This window comes from Taeniopygia guttata, chromosome 1A (genome assembly GCF_048771995.1).
Source record: "Taeniopygia guttata chromosome 1A, bTaeGut7.mat, whole genome shotgun sequence".
Classification (NCBI taxonomy): Eukaryota; Metazoa; Chordata; class Aves; order Passeriformes; family Estrildidae; genus Taeniopygia; species Taeniopygia guttata.
Genome location: NC_133025.1, coordinates 6,513,962 through 6,532,213, shown reverse-complemented (window position 1 = coordinate 6,532,213; position 18,252 = coordinate 6,513,962). Strand labels below are relative to the sequence as shown.

Here is an 18,252-nt window from a genome sequence, read left to right as displayed (position 1 = left end):
CTTTATCTACTGTAAGTGCCACATTTGAGCCAAATCCAGCTGACTTATACACATGGGAATGAGTCCTTAGTGTGAAAGGATTGTCAGAGTTCAGGCTTATGTCACGTGGAAAGACAGCACAGTCTTTCTACAGGATCTGCTGCTCTTCCTGACGCTGCAAATCATGTGCTTGTGCCTCAGTGTCACACACCACCTCCAACACACTTCCAGGCAGCATTTTTGTACATGGATGTACTTTTCCAAAGGTGTATTTTGCCATGGATGTGCTTTTTCTGGAGCACAAATCGAAGGTTATCTTACCTGTCCTGGTACAACCCACTATCAAAACATAATTCTGAGAACACAGCTGCTCACCACAGCTTTCAAATACTTACCATGTTGGTTCTGGGGGTTGTTTCTTCATTCACAAAATAAAAGCTTTATAAGTAATTTGCCTTTCTCTTTATATTGCTGTGAGCTGGCCATCATCACTGCTGTTTGTTTCAACCCTGTTACTGAACCAGGTGTCTAAAATTACCTAGCTCTGGCCTCAAGCACAGGCCCACCTCCCCGCTGGGTATGTTGGTTTTGCCACCTGTTTTAAGAAGGGAGGAATTCTTGTGTGCCAGTGAGTGAAAACCAGAAGATAAAAAACAATAGTTGAGAAAAATAGGAGGAAAAAATGAAAAGCAGGTCATAACACACCCCAGGAACGTTGTCTGGAAGAAAATTAAGCCAATGATGGAGCACACTCAACAGTCTTTGGAGAGCACAGCTGACTGCAAAGGGACTCAGAAATTCTCACTGATGAAAATCTTGTCTTCTTTGATGATTCCCACCACAGGGTGTGTAAGTCACCAGCACCAACTCAAATGTGCAGCAGTCTCCAACAAGTACATGTCCTTCCCAGCCCTACACAGATATTCTCAGAGCTCAGGAGACAGCCATGTCTCCATATGTTGACATTCAACACCATTTCCATTGACAGCTTTAGGAAAAATATGAAGGACAAATAATCCTTTCTATTCATTTCCCTATGGAGTGAACTGGGGAGAAAGAAAATCTTATTATTCTCCTTTGGGACATAAAGGAACATCATTGCATAAAAAAACAATAGGGCAGTGGAGCAGCCACAGAAATTATTCACTCTCTTTCTTGCATGTGGGTGGAGACTCATGCACTCAAAATCATCAGACTTCACATCAGGCTGATTTAATTGGATTTATTGGAGGAAAACAATTAGTCATCCCTTTAAATTGTCATTATGATAGAAATCTCGATATGTATACATGATTGTCAAGGCAGAGAACCACTTGCGATGTAGCCCCATTAACAATTTGCAGAACTGCAAACTCATTACGCAGATAAAACTTTTGCAATGCCTTAATAATACATGCATGGAGTAAATACACATTCTCCCTTCTTTTTGGACATGGATGCGGTTATGAACTTGTTATCAATCACAAGACCTGCAATATTAGGCACACTGACATTCCTTGATTAAGATTAAAGCCTTTGTAGAAAACATGCTTGCATTTTCATTAGAAGTCAACTGAGGGATGTTTTGCAGTTGGGGATATTTGGGGAGTCACTATTCTGGGCAGACTAGGCTCTTTTATTCCCACTGTTTTCTGGCTCAAATAAAATATCTATCTAAAAAGAGGCCCAAATGGGCCAAAATATTGTTTCTCAACTAGAGATCAATGTACAGCAAGTCACTGATGTTGTGTTGACCAAAACATGAATCGCACCAACTGAGCTGCAACCTTGCACACTCTTCACTTTGGGGGCATGCTCGATCTGATAAGACACAGCATGTGTGATGCCATGCTGGGCTCAGGGGATGCAAGATGAGAGATGGAAAAGCTCAGAGCTGCTCCGAGCAACCCTCTAGGAGCTCCCACCCACCAGGAACCACAGCACACATCCACCTCCTCATGGAGCCTCACACCAGGTGCTGCCCCAGCAATCTGAACTCAGGCTGGTTGACAGCTGTATCTCATGGTTTGTTGTGCTGCCATACAGTGATTTGGCAATGGCACAGCCCTGGCTGAGCACCAACCTTTGAAGGGGGGCTCAAGACTTCTCAGTGTTTTCGGCCACCACGGAGAACAATTTCCAAGGACTATGCCACCAAGCATGGTGCTTGCTCCCCAGGCCTGCAGCTTGGCATGCCCTTGCCAGGAACACAGAGCAATTCCCAGTCCTTTCAGATGACTGCTTTGAGTGTTGGGAACTCAAGGGTTTTCCACACAGCAGCCGCTCAGGAGCTGGGACCAAAGGCCTGGTGATGCCTACAAGAGGTTTGGGCTGGAGCAATCCTGTACTCTGCCTTGGAAAGACCAGCACAGATGAAAATGGGTCAATGACTAAGGGAAGAGAAGGCAAGGGCATGGTTTCCATGTGGAAGAAGGAAAAGTACCACACCAAACTCTTCCGTGGATAAATGGTATTACCTGGAGGTTCAGGGATTAAATGGTAGTATTTAGGTGGTGATGCTTTGGAAAGGATGGGATAGTTTAGCTCAGCTTTCTGCCCTATTTTGTGCAGGCAAAGAATCACAGCATCTTGGTCCCCAAAATGCAGTTCATTCTGCAACAGGTGAGAAAGAACTATCTCACAGGATGAGAAAAATACTAAGAATTGAGCGAACCAATCTGAATTTTCACTAGGAAAAACAAACCAAAAGAAGGAAAAAAAAAAAAAGAGACACACCAATATGTTGACAGCTCTGAGAGTTAGTGACCCCCCAGGGAAGGAATTTTTGATTCAGATCAAATCTGTAAGTGTTATATTAAAAAAGGGATTCTCACCTCCCCAGCTCCCTGCTTCTGTATCTGTGTATGTGACTGCTGCCTAATTTTAAGCTGCTCTGGATGGTGACTCTTCCTGTACATGCTGCAGAGCACTCAACAGAAAGACAAAATACATTACCAGGCTTTGCAATATCTTGTTTACAAAACATCAGCTTTTGCATTTACTTAAACTTAACAATGGATTTCGAGTTACAGGTACATTGAGTCATTTAAAAGCAATGCATGGAAGTAATTCCCTCAGAGAGAAGGTTGGGTTGAATGTGGATAAAGAAAAGGCTCGGGAAATACAGAACCAGTGACCAGCAGTTTAATACATGCAGTGCAGTATCATGCATTTATTGGACAGTTGATGCCATCATTAGCTCAGCAGTGTTTTTTCACAACGCTTGCGAGCACACATGCCCTGATTCCACTCTGGAGTATGGAAAAACTCTAAGAGCCATTCGACTGACCTTAGCATTTATGAAGAGGAAGGGAATAAAAAGCTACCTGGACAGATAAGTGGCACTATTTGTGGTGGGGAAGGGGGTTTTGAAATCCAGAGTCCAGGCTAAAGAGCCTCTATCCTCTGCTACAAACACTATTTACACAGCTTTGACCCAACCATGCAAAGTCAGACCAAAAAACCTGGACCAGCTCCTGATGAGCCACAGGAGGGATCTGTGATCCCTGGGGCCACAACACACACGTGCACACACAAAAACACTCGTGTGTCACAGAGAGACAGGCTGGGAAGGCAGGACCCTGCTGCAGGGATGTGAGGGAAAACAAAAGGGATTGGGTAAAACTTGCTGCTGGGCATGAAGTATGGGATGACTGGTTTACCAGGGGAAATAAGAGTTCATGCAGTGTTTGTGAGCAGGTTGCTGTTCCCTCACTCAGCTATTGCTGACAGTGATTTGCCAACTAATCTTCTACTCCTGGTCTTGATGCTGTTTTCCTTGGATACCAGAGTCTCCATGTGTGTTTCTGCTTTTTGCTTGAATTAGTGTTGGAGGTCCTGGAGCAAATAAGCACAATAAGGAAGGCAAAACTTCCTTCCCATTAATAATTTCTGGGATGCATTCACTCCCCCTTTGACAGGTAAATATTCATGGCAGCAAGAGCAGGAATAATTGCATCAAATGAGAATTTCCATATGCTGATGGAAACTACTTCTTTACCTTGGGGCTCAGCCTAGAAACTTATTTTGCCAGTAGATGAATCCCCTGATTCTTTGGAAAGAGCAAAAGGAACAGGCTATAGCCTGCATGATCTTGCTGGCAAATTCAGTTTTTATCTGGTGCTCATTCAGTGCTGCTCAGGGCTGGAGCTGTTATCACAGGAGGAAGTAATAGCACAGGTTTCCCTAGAGCTGATCTTGTTAATGCCAAGTTCACATCAAAGGGCAATATCCTCTCTGCTTGCCAATGGCTGAAAGCTATCTGGCTTTCTCTGGCTGTTTGCTTCCCTAAAAATAGGAAGGGGACAACCTTGGGGCCAGCTGCAACTGCATTTCATGGGCACCCTGGAGGCCCATGTTCTGGTTTGCAGAGGGTTTGGGGAGAAAAGCCTTAGATCAGGAGACAAGACCTGAATTTCATCAGAACCAGGCAGGGACCCAAAATAACTATTAAAAAAAAAAAAATACTGTCAACAGCCATGAAGGTATGCAGGACACATGCACAGCAGAAACCCCTATTCACTGCCTACAGCAGAAATGCCTGGAGATGTCTACCAGTGGGATCACACCCCTTTTTGTGGTTTGATTCTTGTCAGGAATGAACCAAATGTCTTGGTTTTATTTCAGCACCACAACCATAACACACACACACACACACAAGGCATAGGTAAAATCCTACCTTTTTTTTTTTTTCTTTTTTTTTGCCCACTACTCTAATGGCACCTGTACAACAGCAACAAGGACAGAGGAGACAGCAGCAGCAGCAGAGTGACACAGTCTCAGGAAAGCAACACTGCCAGGTTTTTCCCACACTCCTACTTCCCCACCAGCTGTGTTGCAGGGCCAATATCCATTTTGTGCTGCAGAAGGGTTGATCCAGCAGAGAGTTAGGATGCACTGGGAATGAAATCACATGCAAAATCATCAGCAGAAGCCCTTGCCACTGCAATACTGACTTTCAGCTCGCAGAGTTCACGGGCAGCCTGTCCTCACAACTTCTTCTGCAGGCTAAGGGGCCAGCTGGAGCTTTTCTGGATTTTTTTTGTTTTGTTTTCCCAGCAAGAGCACTGCTGTTGGCATCAGAGATGGCCTCTGTGACTCTGGAGGTAAAAATCAACAATCAAAGCTGCAAGCAAAGAAAAAGAAGGGGAAGGAGCTGAGGAAAACAAGTTACAAAGGAAAAACACATCGGTACCAGTAAAGTAAAGCAGAAAAGGGTAACAAACAGAATCCAGGCTGAAGTCCTCATGCAAGCAGCAAATCACAGATTGTTTAGCAGGACAGTTAATTGGAAAAAAAGGCCCAGAGAGATTTTTCTACCTAGTCCTTCATAGCAAGGCCAGCTGGGGATTTGTTTTGAAGTTTCTACTGTGGGGTTATTCAGCCATTCCCCCCATGCCCACATTATTTTCTCTACCTTTACATTCTCCTGTGGGAGTGGCTGAGCAGAAGCAGGCTGGGGCAGGGGAAGGACATGCAAAAGCTCTGGAGCATCCCTGGTAAGCAAGGCTGGAGTGTTTGCCCTAACTGTGCTTCCAAGGGGCAAATGTCTCCAGCCCTTCCTGACAGATCTGGCCTGGGTGCTGCCAAGTCACCCCTGATAACAGATTTACTCAGATTTAAACTGAGAAGTTTCAATCAAGTGATGCTTCAGGAGAGAACTCAGCATTTGGTGAACCTGGGTCAGCTTGATACCAAAGAAGAGCTCCCCATCACCAAAACTGTAGCAGAAAGAAACAATTTTGCTCATAAGTGCTTCTTTTTTTTATCTTATGATCCCAGCAGTTGATAGCAAGCCAAAGAGAATGATGATAAATTACACAACCAAGGCAGAATATTACTTGCAGAAACAAAACCAAATCACATTATATCCAACAATGGAAGGAAAGAATACCCCTCTCATAAAAAAAAAACACAGAAAAAATCCAGCAAGGAGGGGCAGCCAGTGTATGGGAACCCCCATCTGCAGGACAGCATGTCTGCCTTTGCTCCTGTCACTGCTCTTTGTTTTGGAGATGGAAATCCATTTGCTTTTGTTTTTTCTGCAAGATTCATTTGGATGCTGTATTTTGATCAGTGGTCACAGCAACTGCTGAGGTCAAGTTCAAACCAGACCTCAGGTTTCAGAAGATGAGGCACAGAGGGAACATTTGATCCCTAACTTTTAAAACTGCTCTACAGAGACAAAATTATTCCCTAACTAAATCCTGCTTTTGTTGCACATGGGTGAATGTAGGGAACTCCACTGTTGCCAAACTGGGAGACTGTCTATTTACAACCTGCAACTGGAGCAGAATAGGGCCAGCCCTGCTTATGAAATCATGGGGGTTCAAAATACCTTGAATTTTTTGGGGTTGGAGTCTCTCAAAACTAAAACTTCCTTACTCAGGCTGGTAAAATAAATGAGTTTAGGCCTTAGAATGAGTTTAGGCCTTAGAATGAGTTTGTGTTCTACTTGTGTTCTGATGCTTTTGCAGCAAGACATAAAGAGCTCAGATGAAAATGCTAATAAAAAGTGTATGGTGGCAATGGCCAGGGTATGGGTACAGGAGTGTGACTTGCAGCAGAGATGTCCCCTGACCTTCAGTCTGCCCAAATCTTGGTCAGAAGTTTTCACTGTGTAAATTATGTGCAGTTTTGCTGTAAGCCCCCAATAGTTTAGTATCTGCTATCTTTCTTAAAATGAGAAATTGAAGGTAAAGCCTTTCCTGTGTGAGCATCCATGCCAGCTGCAGCACAGTGGGGTGCACAGGGTGCACCTGGGCTCACCCAGATGTGCCACAAACCTCTGAAAACAGGGAGCAACTTAACACAGAGAGAGCTAGAGAAACTTGGTGCAACAGCTCCAAGTGCCACTGGAGTGGCTGTTTCAAACACAGTCAGTGCTCACTGCCACATGCCTTCCCAGCTTTTTTTTTCCTCAAGGGTTTTTGTTTTTTTTTTTTTTTGGTAGGATGGATGAAATCCTGGCTCTGCCGTGTGAAGCCAACCAAGCAAAGCTGGAGCAGGATACAGAAGTCTCGATGAAAAATACCTATCTTATGGCTTTTCCCAGCACAAGCACTATTGCCTGATACATTCAGCCCTGTCTGTGACTGGCTTTCACAATTTCTTGTGCAGGATAAGTGAGGCAAGTGTGGTGACAGAGCACACGGCAGGGAATTGTGCCTCTGGCAGGGATGGACCTGTCTGGGATGTGAGTGGCTCAGAGTGCCCAGTGAAGGGCATCTGCCTCTGCCACCTGCCTCCCCTCTCACCTCCTCAAAGCAAAATCAGATGGGAGTTTCATTGAGGTAACCTGGAAGGAGCCCTTTAACAAATGGGGCAAATTTGCTCCCCTCTCTGTTTCAAGCTGCTTTAATGCACAGCAGCACAGCAGTTTTGGTGGCTGTTCCTGAAAGATGCACCAGCACAAAGAGCCTGGGAAGTGCATGCATTCAGTAATTAAAAAATGGGTAAATTTGGCTTGCTTTGGTATATGAGCTCCTGGAGAGGAGGGAAAGCCAGTGCCACCACTGCTGCCAGCTGTGCCTGTGCTTTTCAGCAAGATGCTGCTTTCCCAGCTGAGCACTCCTTGTCAACCCTCAGCCTGATCATGGTGGAGCTACACTACACCAGATCCTGCATTTTGCACCCAAGAACCTGCCAGTGCTTTACAGAGGGTTTCAAGCACCCCGCCTCTCCTCTCCCTACTTTGGCTGTTCTGGGAGGTGCTGAGCATCAGCAATGCCAGGAAAAGCCCCAGGGAGCTGTGGGTGCTGGGATCTCTCTCATGAAGCCCTTGGGCTGGATGCACCCCATGCCAGAGGCAACACTTTGGGGAGGCTGGTGAATTAAATGTGTTGCTTGAGGGCAGCACAGCAAATCAGTGGCAGAGGACGATGATTCCCACTCCTGTATCTTCTTTTTCTCTCTCTCTGCTCACAACACACAGTGACTCGAAGGAGATGGGAGCTGCAGGATGAGACCAAGCTCTGTCATTTCCCTTGCACAGCTCTGGTCAGCTCCTGCCTGACTCCGTGTACCTGCCTCTCCTCTGCACAACAGGAATGAGGCTAAGGATGAGCTGACTCCCAGCTGGTGGCAATTTAATTCTCCCCATGGCTTTCAAGGAGGAGGATGAGGGGGAAAGCAGCAGTTTCTTAATCTGAGCAGTAACAGCTCTGCTAAAGCCAGACAGACTTGCAGTCCTATTTGAGGAACAAGAAATTGCATGCCATTGAAATCCTCCCAAGTTGCAAAGTTAATGCCAATTCCTACCTACAGAAATAGCTATCCCCCATCAAACTGGAAGAGGGACATTACTTGAAGTAATTTTTAAAAGAAAAAAATATGCTTAGGAAAGTATTTCTATTTAAATAATCCAGTTGAGATGTTTGTAGTTAATGGAAAAAAAATACAACATATACTGTAACCTACACTGAGAAAAGAGTAAATCACTGGGGAAAAGAATGAGTGTTCATTAGTTAGAACATTGCTAGACTCACATACATATATATATTTATATATATATATATGTATATATATATGTACAGCACCAGCGACTATTAGATTTCGTTCCTCCTGGAGTCATTGCAGTTTGTGATCAATGAAACATTTCAGAATTGCAGTAGAAAATATGGCCATAAAAAAATCTTCTTTCTTCTAGTCCTTCGCCGAGCAGGGTGGGGCGGCGCCGAGGCCGCCTCCCGCTCCTCGCCGCCCGGCGCTCACTTGCTCCCTGTGTGCACTGTGGTCACTGTGGTGGCTCTGGGTCTCCGGTCCCCTCCTACCGCAGAAACGCCTGAAGAAGCAGATGAAACAAAACTACAGAGAGTGGATGGAGACATACCTAAAAGGAAAGCCAGAAACACAGTTAGAAATGTTATTTTTGGAGGTGGGAACTCGGGCAAAGCGGAGTTTGTTTCGTAGCACGCTACGGAGCGGAGAGGATTGCGGCTGGAGGAGGGGTTGTTGCTCTTCCTGCAGTGGTGGGTTGGCTGGGTACCTCCACAGGGCATCTTCTGCCCATGGTCATTCCCCTACTGCCACCAGCAGCAGTGCACACACATCTCACAGGGACTCAAGGCCCACTTTCGGTATAAGTTCTGCCACACCGATGTCACAGTTCCAGGGCTGAAGACAAAGAGTTGTGGGGCTCAAAAATCCCTTCAGCATTGTACTTGCTCAGAATAATTTCCTCTTGGGCATGTTAAAGATGATTAAATGTCTCACCATGGCCATCTAGCTAAATGAACAGACTGTGCACCTGGGCTAAACAGTTCCCTGGGCATCCTGGGAAGTACAGTGGGTCAAACTTGTTGCTGAGTTCCAGTAAATCTAGAGGGAATGTAAATTTGAGTGACTTGGACATCACTCTAGTGACAGCCCATTGCTCCAGGTTTTGCTGGGATGTCTCCAGGACTTCCAGCTGAGATGTAGGTTGACGTGAGGTTGAGTATCTCTTGAGTACCAGTACTCTGGTGCAACAAAAGCTGTTAGGTGGGGACCTGGCATGGTCACCTTGCTCTGACAAGATGCAGGCTCAGAGTGATTAGAAATACAGTTCATTTTTCAAGACTGGTGAATAAAGGATGGATGAAGCTGATATTAATATATTCCCAGACTGAAGTTTGACATGACCTTTTGACTCTTCAGGATCTTTTTGATACTTGTTGGGACTTTTAACTACTTTTTCATGCTTCAACGAGGCATTTCAATCTCAAGGATGACTATGCTGTACTTATACTTGGCCACATTCCATTCCCCATTGACATTTGACAACTTGGCATCACACTGCAATTTATCTAGTACATTAAAAATACAGAGCTCTAGGACCTATAAATAATCTAAGCAGTCCAATCATGACTGAATTGAATAAACCAGCCATGGACTGAGAATCAGGCCAATACACTTGAGAAATACTGACTGATTCCCTTAGGGATATATAATATCAGGCATAATCCAGCCTAATGCCTGACCTCTGCTCTGCCCTACTACAGAGGTTTTGGATGCAGCCTGATATAATCTACTGTCAGGCAATGGCTGTGCTTAATTGTCTTCAGTGATGTGAAATTGCTGCATTTGAACAAGTTGAAAAAGTGTCTATTAATAGCATCAGGCAGCATTCTATTGTGTAAGGGTGGCACAGCTGGATCATGTAACTTGCTGCATGGGATCATTCTCGTGCAAAGAGTCTGTACCCACAGAAAACTGCTGAGAAATAAAGAGGTAGGAGAGAGACCTCAGAGATTTCCTTTCTCCTATCAGGAGGTATTGGGTGGAATGTATTTGATATATTAGATCTCTCTTAACTCCTTGCATTTGCTGCTGGTTCTCCTTATTGGTTCTCTGGGGCTCCAGCATCTCCTAACTCTTTAAATGATTTCTTTGAGGAACAAAAGCTCTTCTGCATTGTCTGCCAAGCTGGACTTAACCTGGGATGCTTGGAAATATTCCAATATTTTTCTGCCTTGTGTTTCTGGCATGTAAAAGCTCATCCTATCTTAACACATCTGGTTTAATCCTTCATGTCCTGGTTGACTTCACTACTGCAAAATATGGCTGGATTCTGCACAGGGTTCTGTAGTCATTAAATAGATTTCTTTGCCTTCCCACCCTTCCTGTTCACACACATTTTAACACTTTTCAAATTACTGACTGCCATTAATTAACACCATTTGAGATTAATCAAATGGATGGATGGAGATTAATCACCCACCAGTTTAACTGCATTAATCACCCACCAGTTTAGCAGCAAAGCATTCAACAGATGCTGTAGACCTGACTGAGGTCCAGCCTTGCCATACTGCAACAGGAGCCAAAACCAAGGGACATTTCTCCCACATAGGGGGTTTTCTACATTGCTGCATGGCCAGTGCATGGTTGGAAGTGTTTGAGGATGGTCAGCATCACTCCTTTGCAGGTGCCAGGAGCATGGTGATGTTTTTTTGGCAACAGCTGTAGGATTTGGCACTGAGCATCCCAAACTGGACACTTGGTATGAATCCCCCCAGGCTCAGGATCCAGGGGGAAAGGAGCTCTCCCCTAGCTCAGCCACAGCACAGGCTTAAAAAGTATCTCACAGAGTACCCAGAAGGCAGAAAACCCCCCCAAATTTTGGGGGAAACCACGCTCATGGCAGCAAGAGGAAACAGCTCCCACATAGAGCCACCAGGACTGTGGCTGGAGGCATGCCCTCAGCAAGGAGCAGGCCAAGCAGGGGTGGCAGAAGCAGAGAGCAGCATTATCCAAAATCCTGAGCAATAGGTTCTTTCAGCTCCAGGACAGTGCAAGGTACAGTCTGGAAATGACTACTTCAGTCCGCAGCAAAGAATTCCTTTTTAGTGTTGCACTTTAAAGTAACCCTCCCAACTGTAAAGTTCACATCCCTCATTTCATTATATCAAATATCTACAGATGGACAGGAGAGGAAAAAAGAAACGCTCAGAAGGGAGAGAATAAACAGACTTCATTACAGAGGATGCATTTCTGTCTTCCAAATAATCCCTTTGCTGCTATGTCCCCTTCCCTGGCATTCAGAAAAAATATATATCCCAAACATGAGTCCAGTGGGCAGCTTGCAAATGTCAATTATGGCACAAAACAAACATGGCAGAGGGCCAAGTCCCACAGTGGTGCACAGAGTCTGAATCCTGCTCAAACAAATGAACCTCTTTATGCAGGAGCTTAACTTGGCCTAGGAAGAGAGAAGCTGGGTCTGTCTGGCAAGATCAGTCTTCTCCATGGAAATGGAAAATAAGGCAATTTTTACAGAAAGATGCTGTATCATGATACTCTAAACTCAAACATAAACAGTTTGAGTAAACTTTTTCAAATTTCAACCAAACAGAAAACTTTGTTGCTGTGAGGGTCTGGGTCTTTTTCCCAAGCAAAAGCCCTTTTCCTCCACAAGAAACTGTGATTTTCTCTCAAAAAATCACCAAGCCAAAACCTTATTATTTTTTTGTAGCACATCTACTTTTCCAATTGCAACACAACTTTTCTGGCCAGCCAAAAAATGACAGCCTGTTTCAAATCCTTATTTTAAACGCCTGCTTGCACCAAGCCAAACCGATGGGCAGCGAGGACTGCAGCCTGGGGGTCAGGGGGAAATGGGGATGCTGTGGGTTTGCTGGGATTCCCGGGATGGTGGCTACTCACAATCTTTCCGTGTGGCTGCGTCGGGGAGCGGCGTGGCGAGGCTGAGGGTGCTGGACACGCTGGCGCTGGCGCTGTCCAGGCTGCTGCCGAGGTGTAGCCGCCTCATGTGCCGCACGACTGCCGTGGCATTGAACGCTTGCTGCAGGAAAACAACGGGAAAGAAATCGAGAAGAGAAAAGGTTGGAGGTGGAAGGGTTACTCGTGCTCCTCTCCTGGCTGCTCAGAGTGTCAGAAGGGAATAAGCCTGTTATCTTTCAAATTTTTCCCGAATTCGAAACTAGAGAGCGCGTTATCAAACCTTTGTTGTCCTAGTGCTCAGCTGGGATGCAGCAGCCTACAAGAAAGTCATATTTGACAAATCCATCCCTGCCCCAACATACATTTCTTCATGTCCCTGCATGGTGCTGCCAAAAACATAGGTGCTTTAGCTATGAGCAGCCCCAGCCCATTTCTCACGCTCTTACATTTGGTACTTGTCAAACACCATCCTGTATAAGAGGCCCTGCAGGGTCATGTAACCTAAACCTGGACCAACGATTTTGGCCACAATTTTGGGCCACAAAAGCACTGCCCTGCTGCAGGGGTGGCCGTATGACAGAGCTGTGAGTCAGTGTCACCCCTCAGGACGGGTCACTTACTCTCCATTTGCTTTTCGCAAAGTTCTTCCGGATCTGAGCGCTGACCGACTCGTGGATGTTTTTATTGAGTGCTGTATCTCCAGCGATCCTGAAATGACAGAGCAGGCACATTTTGAGAGATCTTTTCCTCCCCCTGAACACTCTTACTTTTTCCCCTCAGCAGAGAGGCGGCTCCCAGGTGTGACTGCACCTGCAGTGACAATGATTTCATTCACAGATGGGCTCAAACTTCCCATGGCTGTCTCTGCTGGCAGCTGTGGTGGAAAATCTGGGGCAATAAAAGCCAGTGTAGATAAGGTTTGTAAGTCTGGCAGCTACAAAGAGGTATGGGCTGATTTTGTTGGTGCTTGGCTGCTTTCTATCACCATTACAGCCCCAGATGAAAACATTCTACTTTTTTTTCTTTACATCCAAAGACTTAACATCAACAGGCTGAGACTACTTTTAGCCTCAGCTATGCAGAAGCTTCCAGAGCCACTCCAACCTGTCTGATTTCTGTTTGCACTGGAGATTTTCCTGCCACCCTGCAACGTACATAGTCATTCATCATGATTAATGTAGATTTACAGTAAAGCAGAGACATGGACACTCACTGAAGCAGCACAGGCTGCACAAAGAGTTTAAGCTGAACAATACTTAACCTAAAATAATTGATTGATCTTGCATAGTTTCTTTAACAGATAAAGATACATTCAAATCTTCACTAAACTCTGTTATTTCAAGGGGATTTAATTAATTCATTTAATTCCTCAAGGCATGAGATCTGTTGGAAGAGCAGGCGCCACAGTGAACTGATGTTGGGCCATGTGCTGGGGTAATTAGTGCCATCTAATGTAGGTGATGCAAGGAGGCAAATATTGCCTTGTATGTGATACGTTCAGAAACAATTTTTTTAGCCACAGTGTAGAAAAACAAAGTGCAGTAGCAATAAAAAATTATAAGAAATTTAATAATCCACCAGGACCAGAGTCTCCCAGTCTGAGGGGCTCCAGCAGGATAATCAGAAGGTCTGGGGACTCAAGAGTCATCTAGTCCTTCTGCCCACCCCAGCTCTGTCAAAGTAATTTTGACAAATATTTGACAAACCACTCTCTAAAGCTCTTGGAAAGATGGAGACTCCTCAGGCAACCTATTCCAGTGCCTCACTATCTCCTAGCAGACATGGAAAATAGTTTATTCCCTTTGTCTTTGAAGCATCCTTTCACATATCTGAAGACTGTTGCCATGACTTCTCTCAGTCTTCTCTTCTCTAGACTAAACAAACTGATTCTTTCACTGTTTCTTCATAACTCATGTTTTCTAATCCTCTGATCTAGTGAGCTCCTCTGGACTTTCTCCAACTAGTCCACATTTTCCTTTGAGGGTGGCACCCAAACTTTCTCTGTTTTCCAACTAAGGCAGCAGAATGGCAGCATTGCTTTGTGCTTTTAAAAGAAAAAACTCTGCTTACATACCCCAGCCTGCTGCTTCCATTTATGTGTCCCGTGCATTGGAGACACCCCTTTCACTTTACCAGATAATTCCAAACTCTTCTAAGGACATGCTGCTTTTCCTGCCTTCATTTCCTTGGCACATCTAAGAAGTGCTGAGACCAGTCTTCTCCAAATTGCTGCCCACCCTTTAGCTGACAACAATCTCCCAGATCTTCATGAGAGAGATGAGAGGAATGACTTACCCTTGGGAGGAAGGACTAAATCCTCATGTCCCAAGAGTGGAGACACACCAAGCCCATCCTGCTGGAGCTGAGCTGTCTCCATTGGGTTATTCAGGAGTGCTGGAGGCAGCGGGATTGCGGGCAGGAAGGCGCAGGGCTCACCCAGCTGGGAAGGGCCCTGTCCCACTGCCACTGCCATGGAGCCTCTGCCTCAAGCAGACAGAAGAGCTGGGCAAAGCACAGCTCCCCAATGACACCTGACTTCTTCTCTTGGCTCCCTGTGCTGTTGATAGAGAAAGGGACGTGTTTGGCTGAAAACTGGATGATCTTCAAATCTTGCTTTGAAGATGATTCCTTCTGATCACCTTTCCCACTGACACCAAAGCAAGTTGGATTTCCTGGATTTCCCACTGGGGCCAGGTGACCAAAGTTTTTGTGAGGCACTATCTGGTTTATCATGTTCACTGTTCCATCCTCTGTCCTGCACAGTGAATATTGCCAGGCTTAGCACAGATCCTGATGGATCCCAAGCAGTCCATACTCCCAGGCAGGTTCTAGCAGAGTTTCCTGGTGGGAGTGTAAACTGCATGACTAGTTAGAGTCACTCCAAAACATCATGAGCACTCTGCTCTGTCCAAGAACACCTCCTTGGTGAAGGCAGGTGCCCTCAGCTCACACCAGCTGGGAGCATTGGCTGTCACACTACAGATCTCAGAAGAAACTACATGCCAAACCATCCCTTCAGTAACAGATCAAAGAGACCAAGACAGAAAATTCACTTGCACTTGCAAAACACATTTTTCCACCAAAGCTTATGATGCATTTTGCTTTACAAACAAGTTGGTTAACAAACTCTGTAAGAACAGATCCTGTTGTCCACCTGTCAAATCTTATTTTGGAAACACAGATAGAACAAGTTCTTGAGGCATGATGCCCTTGCAAGCTCTTCCAGAAGATTGTTCTTGCCAGTTTCCACAAGGATTTGAAAATACATTTTTGTAATATGAAGCTTTTGATTGGGCGTGTAGCTCCAATAAAGACTATTTTTGTATTATTATTATTTTTTTATTTTTAGTTTAGGGAGAATTTTCTGCAATGCTGGTGGTTTCAATAAGAAACTGCTTGTTCCAATAGTTCATAAACTGCCTTCTACCACCCCTAACTCTATGTTCACTATGCAATTCTTGTAATTCCAGGAAAAAAGTCTTGGTATTTGGGTTTTTTCCAGATAGGCAGAAGAATATTTGTTTACTTCACGAGGGGATGGAGAGACATCCTGTGAAGCCCTCAGATGCTACAGCAGTGGAACCATCCTACATCTTAGGTCTCTTCCGCAACATTAGCACCTTGCAGATGATAGTTTCTAATCAGAGCAAAATAACAGCACTGCTGGGGCTAATTTAGTGCAGCAGGAGCTGTTCAAACATGTGCTGCTATGCTGAATGGTGTGGCTCAGAATGCAGCCTCAGCTGCCAAAGTTGGGAGTGGGATTGTTCTCTAAGACGCCTTTGAAGAACTACCCTGTTAATCCCGGGATGCTGTAACATGAGCACTGTGCTTTCAGGCTGTATTTTGCACTTGGAGGGTTTTGTAACTTTTATGAAATACTCGTGGTATTATAGTGTTTATAGTATAGTTTTACTTCTAGGAAAACTAAAGCAATGTTATCATCCCTTCGCTGTTGGTGCTTTGCTGGAGATGTGGGGGTTTCAGGACACAAAGAGGTGGAGGTGAGCAGGGAGAAGTCACATGTTTTGTATTCACAGCTGGTAGATATGGAAAATGAGATATGCTTTGGGCACACAGATCTACTCTGTGGTGGCTATCATGAGCATCCTCACATCTATATCAAATGTATTTAATAATGAACTTTAGTTCCCTTAATGAGAAGAGAAAGAATGAAATTAATAGATACTGGTTTTAGTGCGTTTATGATTTCCCTTCCACATTTTCCTAACTCTTCAGGTCCACAGACTATAAACTATCTTGTTTTTCCTTTTAGGACAAAAATACCTTAGTATCTTTCTTTTTTTCTTTCTTTCTCCCTCCCTCTTTAGCATAACATATACTTTGCCTCTAGAAATCAGCTCCATTTTCACTGAGAAACTGCAATCAACTTGAGCTAATCAGACTGATGGTTATCTAGTCCTGAACAATAGTTTCTGGCTTTGTAGTTAACTTTGAAATTAACTATGTCAGCTCTGAATTTTTTTTTTATACCAACTGTTCTACTTGGCCCAATAAAAGACATTGCTTCTACCTACCACACACATACACAAAAATAAAATTAAACAAATCAGAATAGTGCATCCTCTGTTACCCCGCTGAGAATCACCCAGAACCAAGCAAGGGCTGATTAGTCTAAGTGAGACCTGGATTTTCTATCAGCATTCCCATTTTTGCAGCACCTGAAAGCAGCTGCATCCCAACAATGCTTTGGGGAGCTTCAGGTTGAAGCTGGTTTTACATCCAGTTGTAAATATGTAACTGTCTCAATGCACAGAATTGGATACCAAGAGACCAAGAATGATGGCTCCCCGTCCCAAACACATCCACTGAAGCTAAGAAGAGTATTTCTCATGAATAACCATAACAAAAATCTAATCCTGCACATGAGAGGAATCTATTCTAATGATCAAATATTATTTTATAGTATTTAATTTATTTTCGCTCTCTAGCTGACTTCAAACTTATCACACCAATTTATCTGGCCATACAACTTCTAAGCTTTGAGAGAAACCTCCAACAAAGACAAAACCAGCAAATTTCCTTTTGGACAGTTCTTCATTAGCAGGCTACAAGCAAATGTCTCTCTCATCCTCCCTGCCCACAAATGCATGCAGAGCCTTTCATCTACCACTATTTTCTGAACCTTCCTCCTGAAGGCAGCCAATTTAAATGCTGTGCTGGCCAAAAAGTGCTTGGAAATACTTCTGAGTATGATGACAGGAAACATGGAGTTAGCTGTAATGGATAATGCTGAGGGATCATAACTCTTTTATATGTATGCTCACACACATCCATGCATGTATATAAATACACACACACTGTATCAGTGGTGTTCCAAAAGAAATAGAGTGTGGGGATGAACTCGATAAGAGTTTGATTTAATGTTGTAAACATCAGCAATTCCCTTCAGGAAGGCCTTTTCACACTTCAAACAATATTGTCTGAGAACTGAGCTCTTTGTAAACCATGTCCTTTCCCTGGGTGGAAATTATTATCTGGCTTGTGCTCTCTGGCACATAATAAACACTTGGGGTCATGGTCACAATGTACAGAGGCTCAGTCCTTGCCAGAGCTTTGTGATTCCTCAGTGCAGGCGTGGCTGGGCACATCCCATGGATCCTCTCTCCCTTTGCACAAGCAGTGGGGGAAGGCCAGGACCACACTCCCACCTGAAGACACTGGGGTCTAACTGGTGCCACAAGCTCCTTCTCCCTTCTACAGCCCATGTATTTACAATCTCTATATGGAGGCAATTAATCCATCATCCTTTAATTTAGATGTCCCAAATTGCCTTTGATGCCGTAAGTGCCTTCAGTGCACAGCTTTAAATCCCATTTAAATTCACTTGGTTAATGCATGACGGAGTAAATAAATTCATGGCAGCCCTTCTAACTTCTGTATTAGCTTCCTAACTGCTGGACTTTGTCCTCACCCTCTGAGCATTGTTTTCTTTCCCTCTGATCCGAGCCTGGAGGTTGAATTTGGCTCTGAAGGACTTAGTTTGACCTGATGGGGAGCACACTTCGATAATCCTTGTAGGTCCTTTCCACTTCAGGATATTCTATGTTCCTATGAGTCTACAGCTGGAATAAACAGGTCCTCAGGTTTCTGCAGCTCCCCCCTAACCACTCC

General features: G+C 44.5%; 1 protein-coding gene across 3 annotated transcripts in view; it reads right to left on the bottom strand.

The window, feature by feature from the left end:
- Nucleotides 1-1,187: 1,187 nt before the first annotated feature.
- The window catches only part of CAMK1D (calcium/calmodulin dependent protein kinase ID), a 205,678-nt gene continuing 188,613 nt past the window's right edge, over nt 1,188-18,252 (bottom strand). Inside the window, exons 9-11 of one of the 3 annotated variants that reach the window (XM_012568832.5) lie at nt 12,738-12,825; nt 12,100-12,238; nt 1,188-5,083 (exon numbers count right to left, since the gene is read on the bottom strand). In XM_012568832.5, the coding sequence (XP_012424286.4) occupies nt 5,037-5,083; nt 12,100-12,238; nt 12,738-12,825 (274 nt within the window). In that variant the 3' untranslated portion in view covers nt 1,188-5,036. Of the gene's footprint in view, nt 5,084-5,697; nt 8,789-12,099; nt 12,239-12,737; nt 12,826-18,252 lie in introns of those variants that run through there. The other 2 variants (XM_012568833.5, XM_002192005.7) reach the window with 2 other exon arrangements.